The sequence below is a fragment of the Pagrus pagrus genome (genome assembly GCF_965226575.1).
Source record: "Pagrus pagrus genome assembly, chromosome: 13".
Lineage (NCBI taxonomy): Eukaryota > Metazoa > Chordata > Actinopteri > Spariformes > Sparidae > Pagrus > Pagrus pagrus.
This window is the reverse complement of record NC_140197.1, coordinates 9,672,067-9,687,041: the sequence shown is the minus strand read 5'-3', so window position 1 is coordinate 9,687,041 and position 14,975 is coordinate 9,672,067. Positions and strand designations below refer to the sequence as shown.

Below are 14,975 nucleotides of genomic sequence, written 5' to 3'. Positions count from 1 at the left end.
GAACTCTGCTCAGACACTGACTAGTGTTCAATTATGTTTGAAAGTAGCAAAAGGTCATATGAAACGCAGTATGAAGAACTCATTCAGACCTGCTCTCGTGGCACAACAGTGTGTGTGTAATGAATCTTTGCAAAGCAGAGCTGGTTCACTGTAAAACTGTTCAAACTGAACCTTTACTTGCATCTAGAGACACCCTCTGGTCAGACAGCTTTAACTTTAGTCTGCTTACATTTGGGTTGGTTATTTATTATTAGGCTGTAGAAGCAGCTTCACCATTAAGTTACTATCTCCATTGAAACACCCCAAAAATGACTCAAACATCACACAGTTTTAAGAATTTTAACAAATATACAACAGCCATTAATTCATTACATTGTTGCCATATTATTGAATGATTATATTTTGCATAAGAAAACTAAATAGATGATCACAAGATAAGAAAGACATTTTAAACATACACACTCCCAATCCTTTAGAAACCTTTAGCCTCGAGCTTTTTTCTCTCACTTCATAACAACAGTCAACTTTGTTTTTTTGCAGCTCATACTGCACACTGACTGTTCTCTCCACATAGATAAGGCACTGTGGATCGGTGAGATGTATAAACCCAGGATATATATCATTTCTTTTTTCAAAGATCGTTTCTCTTAAATCCTTGTATTTCTAACAGTATAGTCAGAAGTGAGATTCTGTCTCAAACTCTTTCAATGAAAGCCAAAAACCATTAAATGTATCATAATGACATGACTGCTGCTGTGATGTGACAAAAGGAAATATATTATTACATAAATACACATTGTATCCATAAAAGGGAAGGTATGGAAGGTCGTGAGAGGCACACATCACAAGATTTCCCTGCATCATATTTCTCTTTATAGGCCGTGGACTTGAGTGGTGTATTTTTCAACATGTAGTACCACTAAGGTGCCAGAAGATGTCGCCGCTCCCTCTCCCTGCGCAGAGACGCTCAGGAGGCTCCAGCTCCTCTCCTCTGAATGACTGGAGCCCCTTTTCTCCATTGTAAGAGAGAGGGAATGGGACAGACAGAGATAGAGGTGGGCAGAGGTGTGACTGAGTGGACAGACAGAGGCAGAGGGAGACTCAGAGCCAGCTGGGCTTTTGCCATATCTTATTTTTATTTAGGGTTTCCAGAGAGCGGAGGAAAGGCTCCAGCGCTCCAGCTGTATAGTTGTTCGTGCGTAAACGGGATAGGTCGCTCTCCAAATTTCTTAGGAGTTGTTCTACACTTTGAGACTGAGCAGTTTGTTTGGAGGTAGTGTCCTGGGTGGAGTTTTCTTTGCCTCGTAAGATTATTTCATTCACATTTAGTTTCTTGCATGATTGTGCGTCCAAGTTCTCCACCAGAGCATCATTTATTGTGATTCTCCTGCTTCTCCTCTTTTGTCTTCACCATCCTCCTCATCATTCATTCCCGTGTTATTAATTCTGCTGCTTTTTGTCTCCGTTACTTTTCAGCGCGCTGCACGGATTACAATGCAAAGGGTTTTGGAGGTTTGGGTCACCTTGGTGACAGTTTCTGCGCTCGCCGAGCGGGTGTTTGGAGGATACGGGCTCAGCATGTTCGCTGCGCAGTCTTCCCCTCCGGACCCGTGCTATGATGAGAACGGGAACCCTCGGAGGTGCATCCCCGACTTCGTCAACTCCGCGTTTGGGAAGGACGTGCGCGTGTCCAGCACCTGTGGCAGCCCCGCCGCCAGGTACTGCGTGGTGACCGAGAAGGGCGAGGAGAGGACGAGGGACTGCCACACGTGCGACGCCGGGGACCCCAAGAAGTCCCATCCACCTGCGTATTTAACAGACCTCAACAACCCGCACAACCTCACCTGCTGGCAGTCTGAAAACTACGTGCAGTTCCCGCAGAACGTCACCCTCACCTTGTCGCTGGGTAAAAAGTTTGAGGTCACCTATGTGAGCCTGCAGTTCTGCTCACCCAGACCTGAGTCGATGGCGATCTACAAGTCCATGGACTACGGCAAGTCGTGGGTGCCGTTTCAGTATTATTCCACTCAGTGCAAGAAAATGTACAACAGGCAGAATAAAGCGGCGATTACCAAGCAGAACGAGCAAGAGGCCATCTGCACGGACTCCCACACGGACATGCACCCTCTGACGGGCGGACTCATCGCCTTCAGCACGCTGGACGGCAGACCGTCGGCGCACGACTTCGACAACTCCCCCGTGCTGCAGGACTGGGTGACGGCCACCGACATCAAGGTGATCTTCAGCCGGCTGCATACTTTCGGAGACGAGAACGAGGACGACTCGGAGCTGGCCCGAGACTCCTACTTTTACGCGGTGTCGGACCTGCAGGTCGGAGGACGGTGCAAGTGCAACGGGCACGCTTCAAAGTGCGTCAAGGACAGAGAGGGGAACCTGGTCTGCGAGTGCAAACACAACACGGCGGGACCGGAGTGCGACAGGTGCAAACCTTTCCACTATGACCGACCTTGGCAGCGCGCCACGGCCAGAGAAGCCAACGAGTGTGTCGGTAAGTCGCCCCCTCTTTTGTCCTTCACTGCGGAATTATTCCACTTTTTTCCTCCTGCTTGATTATTTTATTCGATCCATGTAAAATGTTGACACAAATAAATCATATCTGGTGGTCGGTGTGTCCCGCCATTGCGCGCAAAAATGACGCACAGGCCTGTTCGTTAATTTGAATTTTTTAATATTTTTTCTTCCTGGGAATGACATTTAAAAACAACTCTCATCTGGAAAGTTCATGCTCCTGATTTCATTCTAAAGAAATGTTTGCGCTATAAACCCAGATTAACACGAGGGGGTCTGACTTTAAATGAGGTGATAATTAATTTTGGTTGTGGCTAAATAAATCCCAGAGTGAGAGGAGGAGGCCTCGAGCTGAAATCACACCCTGAACGGTAAAATAAGCATCCGGATCGTAAAAATCAAGAGACGGGGAAAATTATATTAAACATTTAAACTTAATTAAATTGGAGAAGTGACTCATCCGACAACCAAACTGATTTTTGCTTTTATTATGTCCAAAACAAAGGAAACTACTGCTGACACAGGCACAGATGTGTTCACATGAAACACAGGCTTTAACTGTAAATACATCCAGCTTCATTTAGGCCCGAATTAACTCCAAATAGATTAAATAAATTGTTGGATTCAGTCATTAAATTTTGTAGCAGAAATGAATGTAATATTTATATTAAAAAAATCGATTTAAAGACACTTAATTTAGCTGATTTATAATAATCATCACCAAGCCAGCTGTAGCGCACAACACACAGTCTGCCGAGAGAAAACCACAGTATTTAAGTGTTGTTTCTCGTGTTTCAGAGGCTACATATTTTGCTCAATGTGTGCACTTTGTCGACCCCCTGATTTTTATCAACATCCAGAAGAAAAGAAAAGGCCAGGAAGTCATTTCAGCAAACAAAGTGCGCCTGTCCCGATGCGTAATTGCGTTCTGACCCGTGTTTCCGACTGTAGTAGCGCTCTAATAGGAAGGAAACGTTGCAGCTGCAGAGATAGACTGCAGGGGCGTGTTGTGTTTCCATAAGCAGGTGCTATTACAGATTGGATGGGCGATTAAGGCGGTTTTATTGACATTTTTGGCACGTAGAGTATAAACTGCTACTTTAGAGCCAGCAAACTGCTCAGAAAGGAGGACAAAGCGCGAGGTAATCTGAAGCCACATTTGATTCTCGCAGCGAGTGTATTTGCTCTGATGCTTATTTTCAGCAGGGCAGGGTGGTGTGGTGGTGGTGGGGGGGCTTGTATCAACAGCTCCAGCCCCCCCTGAGCTGCAGCGAAACAAACCTGGAAAAGTAACAAGTTCCGACAGTGCCATGGTTTGCTCAACCAAACGGAACAAGTGAACAAGTTGTTCCCTTTGGCCTCCGCCTTTTGCCTCTGCACAGCCAGCATCTCGGTGTATTTTACTAAAACAAAAGGTTGTCACTGGTGGCATCCATCTCGCTGTCAGTGGGAGGCCCCTCTTTCACCATCCCGCTTTTTTGTGTGAGCGGTGTCATCAGATAAAACCGCAGAAAAGCCAGACCGAGCATGTCTCCCGAAGAGGAAATAATAAGGGTGGCCTGACACCTAAGCATAAAAGAAGAAGACCCGGGGGAGGGGTTGTTTCAATTGAGCAGTGGGTCCATATGGCCTGGCGGTGGGGATGCAGAGTGGCCGGTGCTAATGATCTGTCTGGATTCCTCCTCCCTGCTGCAGGACATCCACATACTGAGGGAGGGAGGTGTGGTTATGGGAGAGTAGCTGGTTTCATTCACAGGCGGCAGGCATCAAGGCAGTGAGACAAAGTCAATTTCCCATGACTCTGCCTGCAGGGTTGCCATCATTTTGTCAAGAGGCATTTATGTTGGCAGCAGTGGCTTTTACATTCCAGTCAGCCGGGGCTGCACATATTACACATGTGTGCATAAAACCAGGGCCAGAGCCAGAGGGGTGACCAGAGGTGGCACAGGCCTTCTGACTGGCCACCTGCCAGAGTCAGCAGATGATGGGTTGTTAGTATCATTGATGGGTGGAGCCCCAGGAACAGAATCAGAACCAGACATGACCACAAAGTGAAACCAAATATAAAATGAATATAAAAGGCACACAGAGCGATTATAAATTACAAAGAGATGCAAAATGACTGCAGTGAGAAACAGGATGACAGCAACAAGACACAAAATGACCACGAGAATAAAAATGACTACAAAGAGATGAGAAATGACAAAAAGAGATGCATAATACATAATACATAAAGTGACACAAAATGCTTGTAAAGAAACACAAAACAACCACAAAGAAACATAAAAAGACCAGCCAGAGAAGCAAAATGACTACAGAGGGGCAGGAAATGAGAACAAAATGACAAAACACGACTACAAATAGACACAAGAAGAAACAAAATTGAGAGTTGTCAAATGATTTCAAAGACACAACTAACCACAACAAAGACATAAAAAGAGATGCAAATTAACTACAAAGAGGCATGAAGCGACAACAAAAGCAACATAAAACGACCACGAAGACACAAAACTATCACAAAAAAATGCAAAATGACCACAGCGAGGCAGGAAACAACCACAGACAGACACAAAATGACTGCAAAGAAATGCAAAATGACTACAAAGAGGCAGGAAATGACAACAAAAAGACAAAAATGACCATGAACAGACAACAAATGAACTCAAGCAAAATGCTTACTGAGAGATAACAAATGACTACAAATACACAAATGACCACAACAAAGACATAAAGAGACACAAACTGATTACGACACAAAATGACGGGCCCTTCACATGTCTGTGTCCAGCTGGCTGCAGGCTTTCGGAGTTGATATTGTCTAATTCTAGCTGTTTATTTGGCATTTCCATTTTTAATGTAATGTAACTATAAATAATGTAGGCCTGTAGACTATTAATGTCATGAGTCTTTTTTCATTTTAATTCAATCAATAGGATAAAAAAAAACAAAAAACGAAAAGCTCTACATTTGTGTGATTCATTAATGCACGGTAATGTTTGACCATGACCTGTAATCATTTATGTAGATGAATGAAAGAGATTGAGAAACACACACACACACACACACACACACACACACACACATATGGTGACACGTCAGGCTCTCCTGTCCCAGGCAGCTGCTTCATATTCTCTCCGTGTTCAGCGTAGCACTGACCCCTGACAGTCAGGCCCCCACTCCTCTCCGGCCTGACTGATGGGCTGTGAAGGGAACTGTGGGAAACTTGCGCTTGCCAAGTGGGTTTTGAGGCAAGTTGAAAATGGTAGCCTTAGTCACTCATATGTGTAATTTTGCACGTTTGTTCAATTTCAGCTTTGTTTTTGCTGTCACCCTGCCATGCGATGTTCTGTTTTATAATGGCTGAGAGTCAGCTGGAGCTTCAATCAGTCTTGTTTTGTTACACTTTTGATGTGCTTTTAGAAGAGACCTCTCCTTCACATGTCTGTTCCGATGATTGAGAGGCGTGTATCTGGGTTTAGATGTATCTGATATGACGGGAAATTGAAAAGAGAGCAGGCATGGGATAGAAATCTGTGAATCCTTGATCTCAGAGTCTGTTCTTGTAGGGATCATTTTGTTTAGTGCTCTGTTCGAAGTATTTTGGCATTCATCAAACCTACGCACAAAGCTTTCTGAGGAAGAGCCGACGTGTTTGCCACCCACAAGGTAGCTGAATTAGGATATGATTGTATCAATTGCCGACTGGCTCCGCTCCCAGTCTGTGCAGCACATACTGGTACTCTCTCCAGCGGCTCTAAAAATAGAGTGTGGAATATAAAAACAGGCTTACTGATTTTTAATGAACCAACAGATTTGATTCTAAATATAATGGAAGAGATTTGAGAGCACAAATACACCTCTGTGTTGAAATCAAACACTAGCCTCCTGTAAGTCGTGTAATGAGTCTAGAGCTGTGGTTTTTATCAGACCTGTCAGGTGAACTTAAGTACATCCTTCAAATGTGTTCATCTGACTTTTAAAATGATTTTAAATCGCATGTTTAACATTGTTCAGTGGATCTTGCAATAATGGATTCATACAATTGCGTTGTTAGTTTCATTAATTGCATTTGTATCAACAAAATGTTGTCGTGGTAGAAGCTGGACCAAGCTTTAAACATTTATCCATCGTCTTTAGCTAACTGTTTCAACCACTTATCCATCATGTTTGGCTCACTATGGTCAGGGTAACTTCTCTGTTCAGTTGCTGTCTAGTCTCTACACGCTCTCAATCGCAACACGTGAAGTGAATTCCAATTTCTTTTGTTTTATATCAGTTGAGTTGAGTCAACAACGTTACCCATTGTTGTGCATCACTGGTCTAGACATCAGTTAATACTACAGTGCTTTGAGAAAACAGCATCCTGTCTTTCTTTGAACTACAAACCACTTACATTACAGAAGCTCAGAGAGAGGAAACAGGCACGAGGAGAGCAGACCCTTACAGTACAAGGACACCACATTTACCATTGTCTGTTGTACAGACCCAGGCCACATCTAAGATCTGCTTTCCTGTTTAGTTTACAATTGATTATTTGACTCATAAGATGCCCTCAGGGATGCAGGCTGACAGTGTCTCTGTGCTGGACCAGTCGCTGTCCATGTGTCTGCCCGGGACCATTGACACTGTTTCTGCTGATGGTGAATGTGCCGCCTGCCTCCCCTGGGTTGCCAGGTTGGGCCAGGCCAGGCCTGCTCACCATCTGGGTCGCATTTCAGCTCCGTGGCAGCAGCCCATGTGTCGGGAGAGAAGAATTTCAGTAAAACATGATGTCATAGATGTTCTTGTAATAGAAGTTGCACTGTCTCACTCGTTCTCTGGTATTTCGGCTCCTTCACTCTCCTTCTCTGTCTCCATGTCATTCTTTGGCCCATCACTGTGTGCCAGCGCCAGGGGACAGTCAGCTATTTCCATTTAATTTGTAAGCTGAGACATATTTGAGGGTTTTGACTTCTCACATGAATCCATTCAACAATAGCCAGAGGACATTTCTGTGGTTGTTTTTGTTTTGTTGACTTCTGTTTTGATCGGTCTCATGTTTAAATACATTTCCTTAACGTATTAATGCAGTAACGAAAAACAGGCTGTTTGCAAAGGCAACCACTCGCTTTAACGTGCAGTAGTTATGGCAAATGTGTATGAATTGAGACGCAGGATGGTTTGGTGACGAGACAGATTTTGTTCAACAACAAAGCCTTGGGTCAACACTCCTGACAGTAAGTATGTGTCATACTGAAGTACCCCTTGAGTCCCCACCAGCTCCTCAGGCTCTGACCTTTGACCCCACTCTTGTAGACAAACAGAAATCTCTCCTGTGGGGACGAATTTAAGCATGACAAACACGATATCCAGTAGCAAACATTTAAAGAACACTTTGGTCATGCAGGACAGAAAAACATGTCTGAAAGGAACATTTTACTGAAGGAGAGAAGAGATGATTTCTTTTTTCATTCCCCCCGTTGTCCACAGCAACCTTAACAACATTACAGCCTTCAGATGTGCTGAGCAAATAGTCTAAATAAGACCAAGACCTGAATACAACACAGCAAAGTACCTGTCATCAAGGACATACAAATAGTAATAGAAAAAATAAGAAACAAACACACATGTGGGAAAAAATAGATATTGGGTCAAGAAAGACATGGAATCTGGAGTGGTTCAGAGGAGACAGGTGTGCTGTAGGTTAGAGGACATTCAGGAACATTTTGGGCTTCACAGCAGAATTAAATGTTCCTTGTAAATCCCACCAGGAGCAGAGTGTCGGTTAGATGGGTAGATGAGTCTCAGTCATCCAGAACATGTCGGTGCTTGAGTGCAGCTCGGGGACACTGGGGAGGACAGTTCAAAGGGTTTGACCAGTGGGAGTTCAGAGAAAGCAATGGCAGACGCTAGTAAAGAGAAAAATATATGAAATATATTACACCAATCAGTTTCAATCAGCAAACTCAAATATAATGAGACTCGTGTGTTTTTCTTATGAGCATCTTCTTTTGATTATCTAATTATACCAGTAAAACCGCCTCTCAGAAATGATTCTGAATCCTCTGGTGACACACAGACCCAAACCAGCGACAGAAAACTGGAGCTGAACCTTGTGGAGAATGTGACAGGAACCAAAGTCATCCACAGGGACGTGAGGCAAATTTTGTTTTTACTAACTTTCCTGCAAATCAGTCACAGTGGAGTTGCTCAAGATCTGCCTGTGTGCGACTTCGACACACAGGGCCTGGTTCTCTGCTGCAGTTCATGTTCACAAAGACTGAAACGTATCAGACAAAAGGATTTTGTTTCATTTTTGCTTCCAGTTGTAAACACTTCTCAAGACCATGTGGTAGTCTTGATGTTTTAGCCAACAAACAAACTGTTTTTTTCTAAACTATACAAAATTAACAATTTTTGATTATTTGATTTTTGGTAAACTTGTTAATCTTAATACATTTATTCAATCTATTGCAATTTTGGTGTCTAAGTTATGTTATATTTATAACTGCAGTGAATGTCATTAACTAAAAGAGACAAGATATAAAGCCTTTTTAGAGACAGTGTACCCCAATTTACACCGTAATATCTTAACGGAACAATAACTCTCACACAGTCAGCACTTATCCTGTCTGTGACAAAACACAGTCTATTGTCTGTTTTCTATAAAACTGAACTTGGCTCAATGTATCGTACTAAACTTGAATCAAATTATGGGTTAAAGTATTATGACGCATGTCAAGGTGTGAACAAGCGCTTGTAGAAATAATGCCAATGATTCCTTACGCACATTAAAGCCAATTTTGTAACTACTACTAAAATCAATAAATACATCTGGAGAAGGAAAACAAACGACAAAATCAGTGCCACCTTGTCTTCTGCAAACAGAAAAATACAGAACTAATTTTCATACAGTCCCTTACAAAGTAACGTTTCATGATGACTCTGCCCAAACTCCTTCATGTTTTGTTTTTGACGCTCTCCATTTGCTCTTTGCTTTCATAGACTTCATTCAATTTCAATTAAATTACCATGGCCTCCAGAGAGTGCTGGCTGCCTGGATGTTGGGAAATTAAACCTTAAGTCTTTTTTATGGTTTAGAAAAAGGCCAGTACTGACAACGAGATATACACAGTTTGCAGTAAATTATGTAAACCTTGCATAAATTAGAGAAGGGGATTCAGTATCTTGTTCTGCACTACACAGATTGTCTAGTTAAGTATTGAATTCCTGACGCTACGTTATATTGAGAAAGCTGCGTTCAATAGCACTACCATCTACGTTTCTTTGATATTATCCACACGCTAACAGCAATAACAGCAGCCATTGTTTTGCGACGTATCCTATAACATCCTTTAACTCTGCTGTGATTACAAACGAGAGAGAACAATGCTTCTGGAATTGGTCTTTAATCTGTCGCCTCCAGTCCTTCTTGCAACATAAGCCTATGTGACTTTGCTAAGAGGTTGCTCTGTATACAATGAGACCATAAAACAAAGAGATGTATTTGGGGGATCTCAAAAAAAAAAAAAAAAAAAAAAAATCCAAGCTCTGCAACAATCCGGTGTCCGCTGGGTAAAGGCTGCATGTTTTGAGGATTTTGTTTTGTTGAGCTCATAATTCAAGACAGACATGATGGTTTGAGCCAGAAAGGTTTCACTCAGGCCTTTAAGTGCATACTGAAAAGTCTTGTTCTGCTATGCTGCGGACGGCGGTTTGGGATGGTGACTCAATGTTTAGAGAAATGTTAGCTTTGATTTAGCGTTGGGAGCATGGGCTGTTAGATATCTTGGCATGAATGTTGACCAATATGGAACATATACAGAATACAGTGGGTAAATCAACACATACAGATCATTGTGTTTGACAGAGAGGTGATAAGTGTATCAGCTGGCTTGACACACTGTGTTGTGTCATTATTCATACAGTGAACAGAAGCACTGATGCAGGCCTCTAGTAGGCAAAGCAGCATTCAAGACCTTCCATGATACAGATTCACTAAAATGTAACCAAACAGGCTATCGCTTAGACACAAACACACAGTTACAGACAGTTTTAGCTTCAGCATTGAGACAGTGAGTGAAGTTCAACCTTTAAAGAGGTTTTTTTTTTTTTTTACCAGATTCCTGATTAAGATTTGAAGTTTCTCTCTTTGCACAACTTGATAAATGGACACTCTGAAGTTAGGGACCGTCTCAAAAGTGCATGCACACAATGTCCAAGAGAGCTTCACAGATATTCATCAAGACTTCATACCAACTTTATTTTCCTATGGACTTCCTCCTGATTCATGCACATAGTTTTTGCGAAATCATTAAATAATAATAAGTTATAATAATACATTTTATTTATATAGCACCTTTCACAAAAGCTTCGCAAAATAAATAAATAAAAACACACGCAAAGAGATGGATCAACAGATTTTGAAAAAAAGAATCATGCACTATAGTTAAATGCAATTCTGCCTGTGATTTTACTGTGATATCTAAAACCTTCTATTAATTTTCCATCAATTCAACAAACCATGTTAAACAACCTTTTTGTGGGCGCATAGGGTTTGACATGCAAAGTGGTGGTACGGTTATTAACCATCCAGTTCCTTCACAGCTCTCATTTTGGAGACAATTTAACATTTTGGGGGTGGGGCTCAAAGACCAATTATCATTTTTTGTTTGGATCATTAATTTTTGCAACTGGCCCAAATGTTGTGTTATTTCAACCTCTGGTATGAATATGTAAAAAGATAATTTAGTGACAGATAAAGAGAGAGGATGTGCCCCTGCTGATGCATTTATTAACTGAGTTTGTGTGAACTGTGACCTAAAATGCAGTGTTACCCTTTGGGCCTCATCTCTGTTTGTCTGCGGGCACATAAACACAACAGACATCACTGTGTGACGCAGTCAGTGGATCCTGAATGGCTGGGACTTTTAAAATTGTTTGTTTTCTTGTCTGTTTATTTGAGCTTGTTCATGTTGTGCCTTGTTGTTCACTGAGCCAAGATGAAATAGATGCACATGTTTGTGCGTATGTGTGGATGCTCGACTCTTTGTGTCCACCGTCTGTCTACATGGAGCTGACTGCTGGGGCTTCCAGGGTGGCATCAGGACCACCTAGTGCGTGCACATCGAGCCCCTTTGAGGCGCTGAAGCAGGGCAGGCTGGGAATGATTAATGGGCCAGCGGAGTGACACGCTCCGCAGCTCAGCTTCAGACCCCCAGCCAGCTCTCCTGCTGCGCTGCCACCCGACACAGGCAGCTCAGTGACAGCGCTGTTTGTACGCCCACACACAACACACTTCCCCAGTGTCACTTACCCGACTTACCCCCTGTGCCACTTCCCCCTCTCCCCCCAAAAAGCATTAAGGAACTCTGCAGTGGAGGCATAAGCTCCTTTGGCTGGTACCATCCTCCCTGCTGTGCTGTCGACACAGGGGTCTTTTTACGGGAAGACAAAGGCAACAACTGACAACTGGATCAATTATAGTTGAATAAAGTCTTGATCCTTATTAGCATTACGCTTACAGTAAGTCTGCAGGGCCTTTTCTTACAGTTTTAGGGATATTTTGGAGCCGTCAGTGTTGAAATTAAATGTAACTGCAGCTTAATACTCCAAGCATCAGGAATGTTAGCTGCTAATTACCCCGCTCCTCTTTTCATTAACCGCCACTTATCTGCAGGACACTTTCAAACAAACGAAGTGTAGACATAACAAGCCCGCCTTGGAAAGGAAACGGAGATGTTGGTTCCCCTTTCATATTTATTTTTCCATATAACTTCTGTGCGAGCCTGTCCGAGGGTCTCTGCTGCTCCGTAATGGATTTCTACATCCTCCTGTGCTCTGCCTCCATCTCTCACATACCCAAGTGGCCAATTCTTCTCCGAGAGAGAATGAGGAACCACTTATTGGATTTGAAGGGATATCCAGCAGGAGAGATAGAGGAGAGGAGAACACATCGGCTACCAGACACCGGTCCCTACATGACTATAAATATCCCAGGGCTCCACATCTGCTCAAAGGAGGGAAAACCTGGGGATTCATCAATTGCAATCCTCCCTGTGCACACTGTGTGTTTGTGTGTGTGTGACAGAGGCAGAGGTTGGTCATACGGTGAGCAAAGGCAGAGGATTAAGCCGCCTTCCAGTCTCCCATAACTCTCCCAGTCTGGGTGGACATGGAGACAGAGGCAGCGTTCCCATCCTCTCCTCGTCTCCCGTCCAGGTCACCTGAGCTACTGTGGAGCAGATCCTTCACACGCTCAGTAGAAACAGTAGAAAGTCACTTCCTTCCTCTCCTGATTGGCTGCGCTCTGAGACATACATCAGGCGGTTTTCCTCCCTTCTCTGCCTGCAGGAAAACCAGAGTGTGATGTACGCTCACGGAGCAGCTCACAGCATGCATACATGTGTATGTGTGTGAATATGTGCCACGTTGTTTATTTATACAGATAGCGAGGCTCCATTTCTCATGATAGTGAGTTGGAGATAACGCTCTGTATCTGGTTCCCACTTACGGAGGCAGGCTGGGGAAAGGAATGACCTCAGAGCAGTGAGCGCAGACCACGTTAGATTACACTGTGATGTACAACAATCCTGGAGTGCCTGGGCTCTGTTAAGCAGGTTTTTATGTTCTGGAGTGACAGGATCGTATCTGGACGTACCTAAACAATGGGCTTATCACGCTGAGCAGAGGACAGTGAAAGACACGGAGCTGGCTGCAAGGCATCGTGGTTCAGTTTGGTGACATCCATGGTTACTGGTAGTCACAGCAAGTGCGGTTTAGTACCACATTCAACACTGCTAGAGCAACTACTTTTTGAGAAATACAACAAAAGAGCAACTGGTGCATCTGCTTATAGTGCAGCCAAACAAACCAAATTTGGTGTAAGTAGTTTTTCCACACAACAGAAGCAGCAGCAGTAACAGCTCACTGTATCTGCTCCTAGTGTTTCCATCACTCCCTGGATCTTTTACAAGTGATCCGCTGACTAAAAATGCCTGATATCAACATTTTGTAGGCACAGAACTGTTGGAACTACTACTACTACTACTGCAGTCAGTGCTTCACAATAAAAGCCTCCCTGTGTTTAGCCAGCAGAAGTAGGAAATGCTCTTTTTTGCATTGGATGTAACTTAATCCAGTGTTGGTTACGGTGTTATGGTGTTAGTACATTACAGTAATTAGTGAGTCTGTTATCAATGATTTCAAAATTACAAACACACACAAAAATCTGAATCCAGTGCAGAAATGGCAAACTCTGCCACTAGCAGAGGTGGGAATTGTGGAGTCATCAAGTCATCTCCATGCCATGTATTTGTTCTGTTCATGCACTAAACCAGCTGAGTCCAATCAGCACAGCTCTTCAGCCAGGAAGGTGAGCTAATTAGTGAATGCACCTGGTTCAGTGACTGAACAGAACAAATACATGGCATGGAGATGACTTGATGACTCCACAATTCCCACCTCTGGCCACTAGCTATTAAAAACTATGGTCAGCAGAATGTTAATATAATGAATTGTTAATGTTGAAAAATGCTAGCAATGTCACAAAAACCTTAAGGATTATATCTTTGAAGGGGTTCAGCAGAAAAGTGACAAAAACGGTCAAAAAAACTGCAAGAATGTAAGAACTGGCAACATGTCGGTCTATCACAAGAGTAACCGTTAACTGCTGCTCACTATAGCTGCCTTTAGCTTATTAACTCAGTTAACCTGGTGACTAGCGGTCCAGACTGGGAGCTCCGATTGGAATTGGGAGACAGGACGGGCTGGAGCTAGCTGGTAGCATGCCTACTTTATAAGATATATCTGCAACAAAATACATCGCCATCTTTGACATAACACCAAAATGTTTTAAAGAAAAAATCTTACTTATTGCACCTTTAATGACGTCATCAGGGTTTCCGAATCATCAGAGCAATGGTTGCATTTTCGATGTAACTGAAATGAGCCCAAACAGCTGAGTCAGAGAGGTTTGATTAACAGCTGGGGCCCCCATACTGGATTTTCTCATTAATCTGCAGCTCATAGCAGAGCATTTGTTTTACTCATTACTACTGTGGTTTAAGGTTCACCGAGCTCCTGCTAAGATCGCCAGCGGTCAGCTGGCTTAAGGAAGAACCAAGCCTTTTCCTCTTCAGCTCAGCACCATGTCCTGGAAGCCGCCTAGCAACCAGACCAAAGTTTTGGATCAAGATTAAGGCACTCGTAAAATGACCTCTCTGTATTTCCATTGAAACAATCTTTATCCATTAGTTTCCTTCTTTTTCCGTCATTTACACACAGCGACCGCAGTGTTCAGGTTGTGACCTTTTTTCCTGAGATGAGCTGTGTAACATGACTTTAACACTTGATTGGATTCGTGTAGAGAGCACACGCCGTATTAGTGCAAGGACTCAGCATCTCTGTGTACTGATAAGAAACGGGAAAATAAGTGCACTTTAAATGAATCTGAGATCAGTAAGATA

The 14,975-nt window shown here is 43.2% G+C and overlaps 1 protein-coding gene across 1 annotated transcript in view; it reads left to right on the top strand.

The window, feature by feature from the left end:
* Positions 1-1,050: 1,050 nt before the first annotated feature.
* Positions 1,051-14,975, top strand: part of ntn1b (netrin 1b) — a 48,055-nt gene continuing 34,130 nt past the window's right edge. The window contains exons 1-2 of the mRNA XM_084370708.1: positions 1,051-1,304; positions 1,477-2,509. Of these exons, the coding sequence (XP_084226834.1) occupies positions 1,495-2,509 (1,015 nt within the window). The 5' untranslated portion in view covers positions 1,051-1,304; positions 1,477-1,494. The remainder of the gene's footprint in view (positions 1,305-1,476; positions 2,510-14,975) is intronic.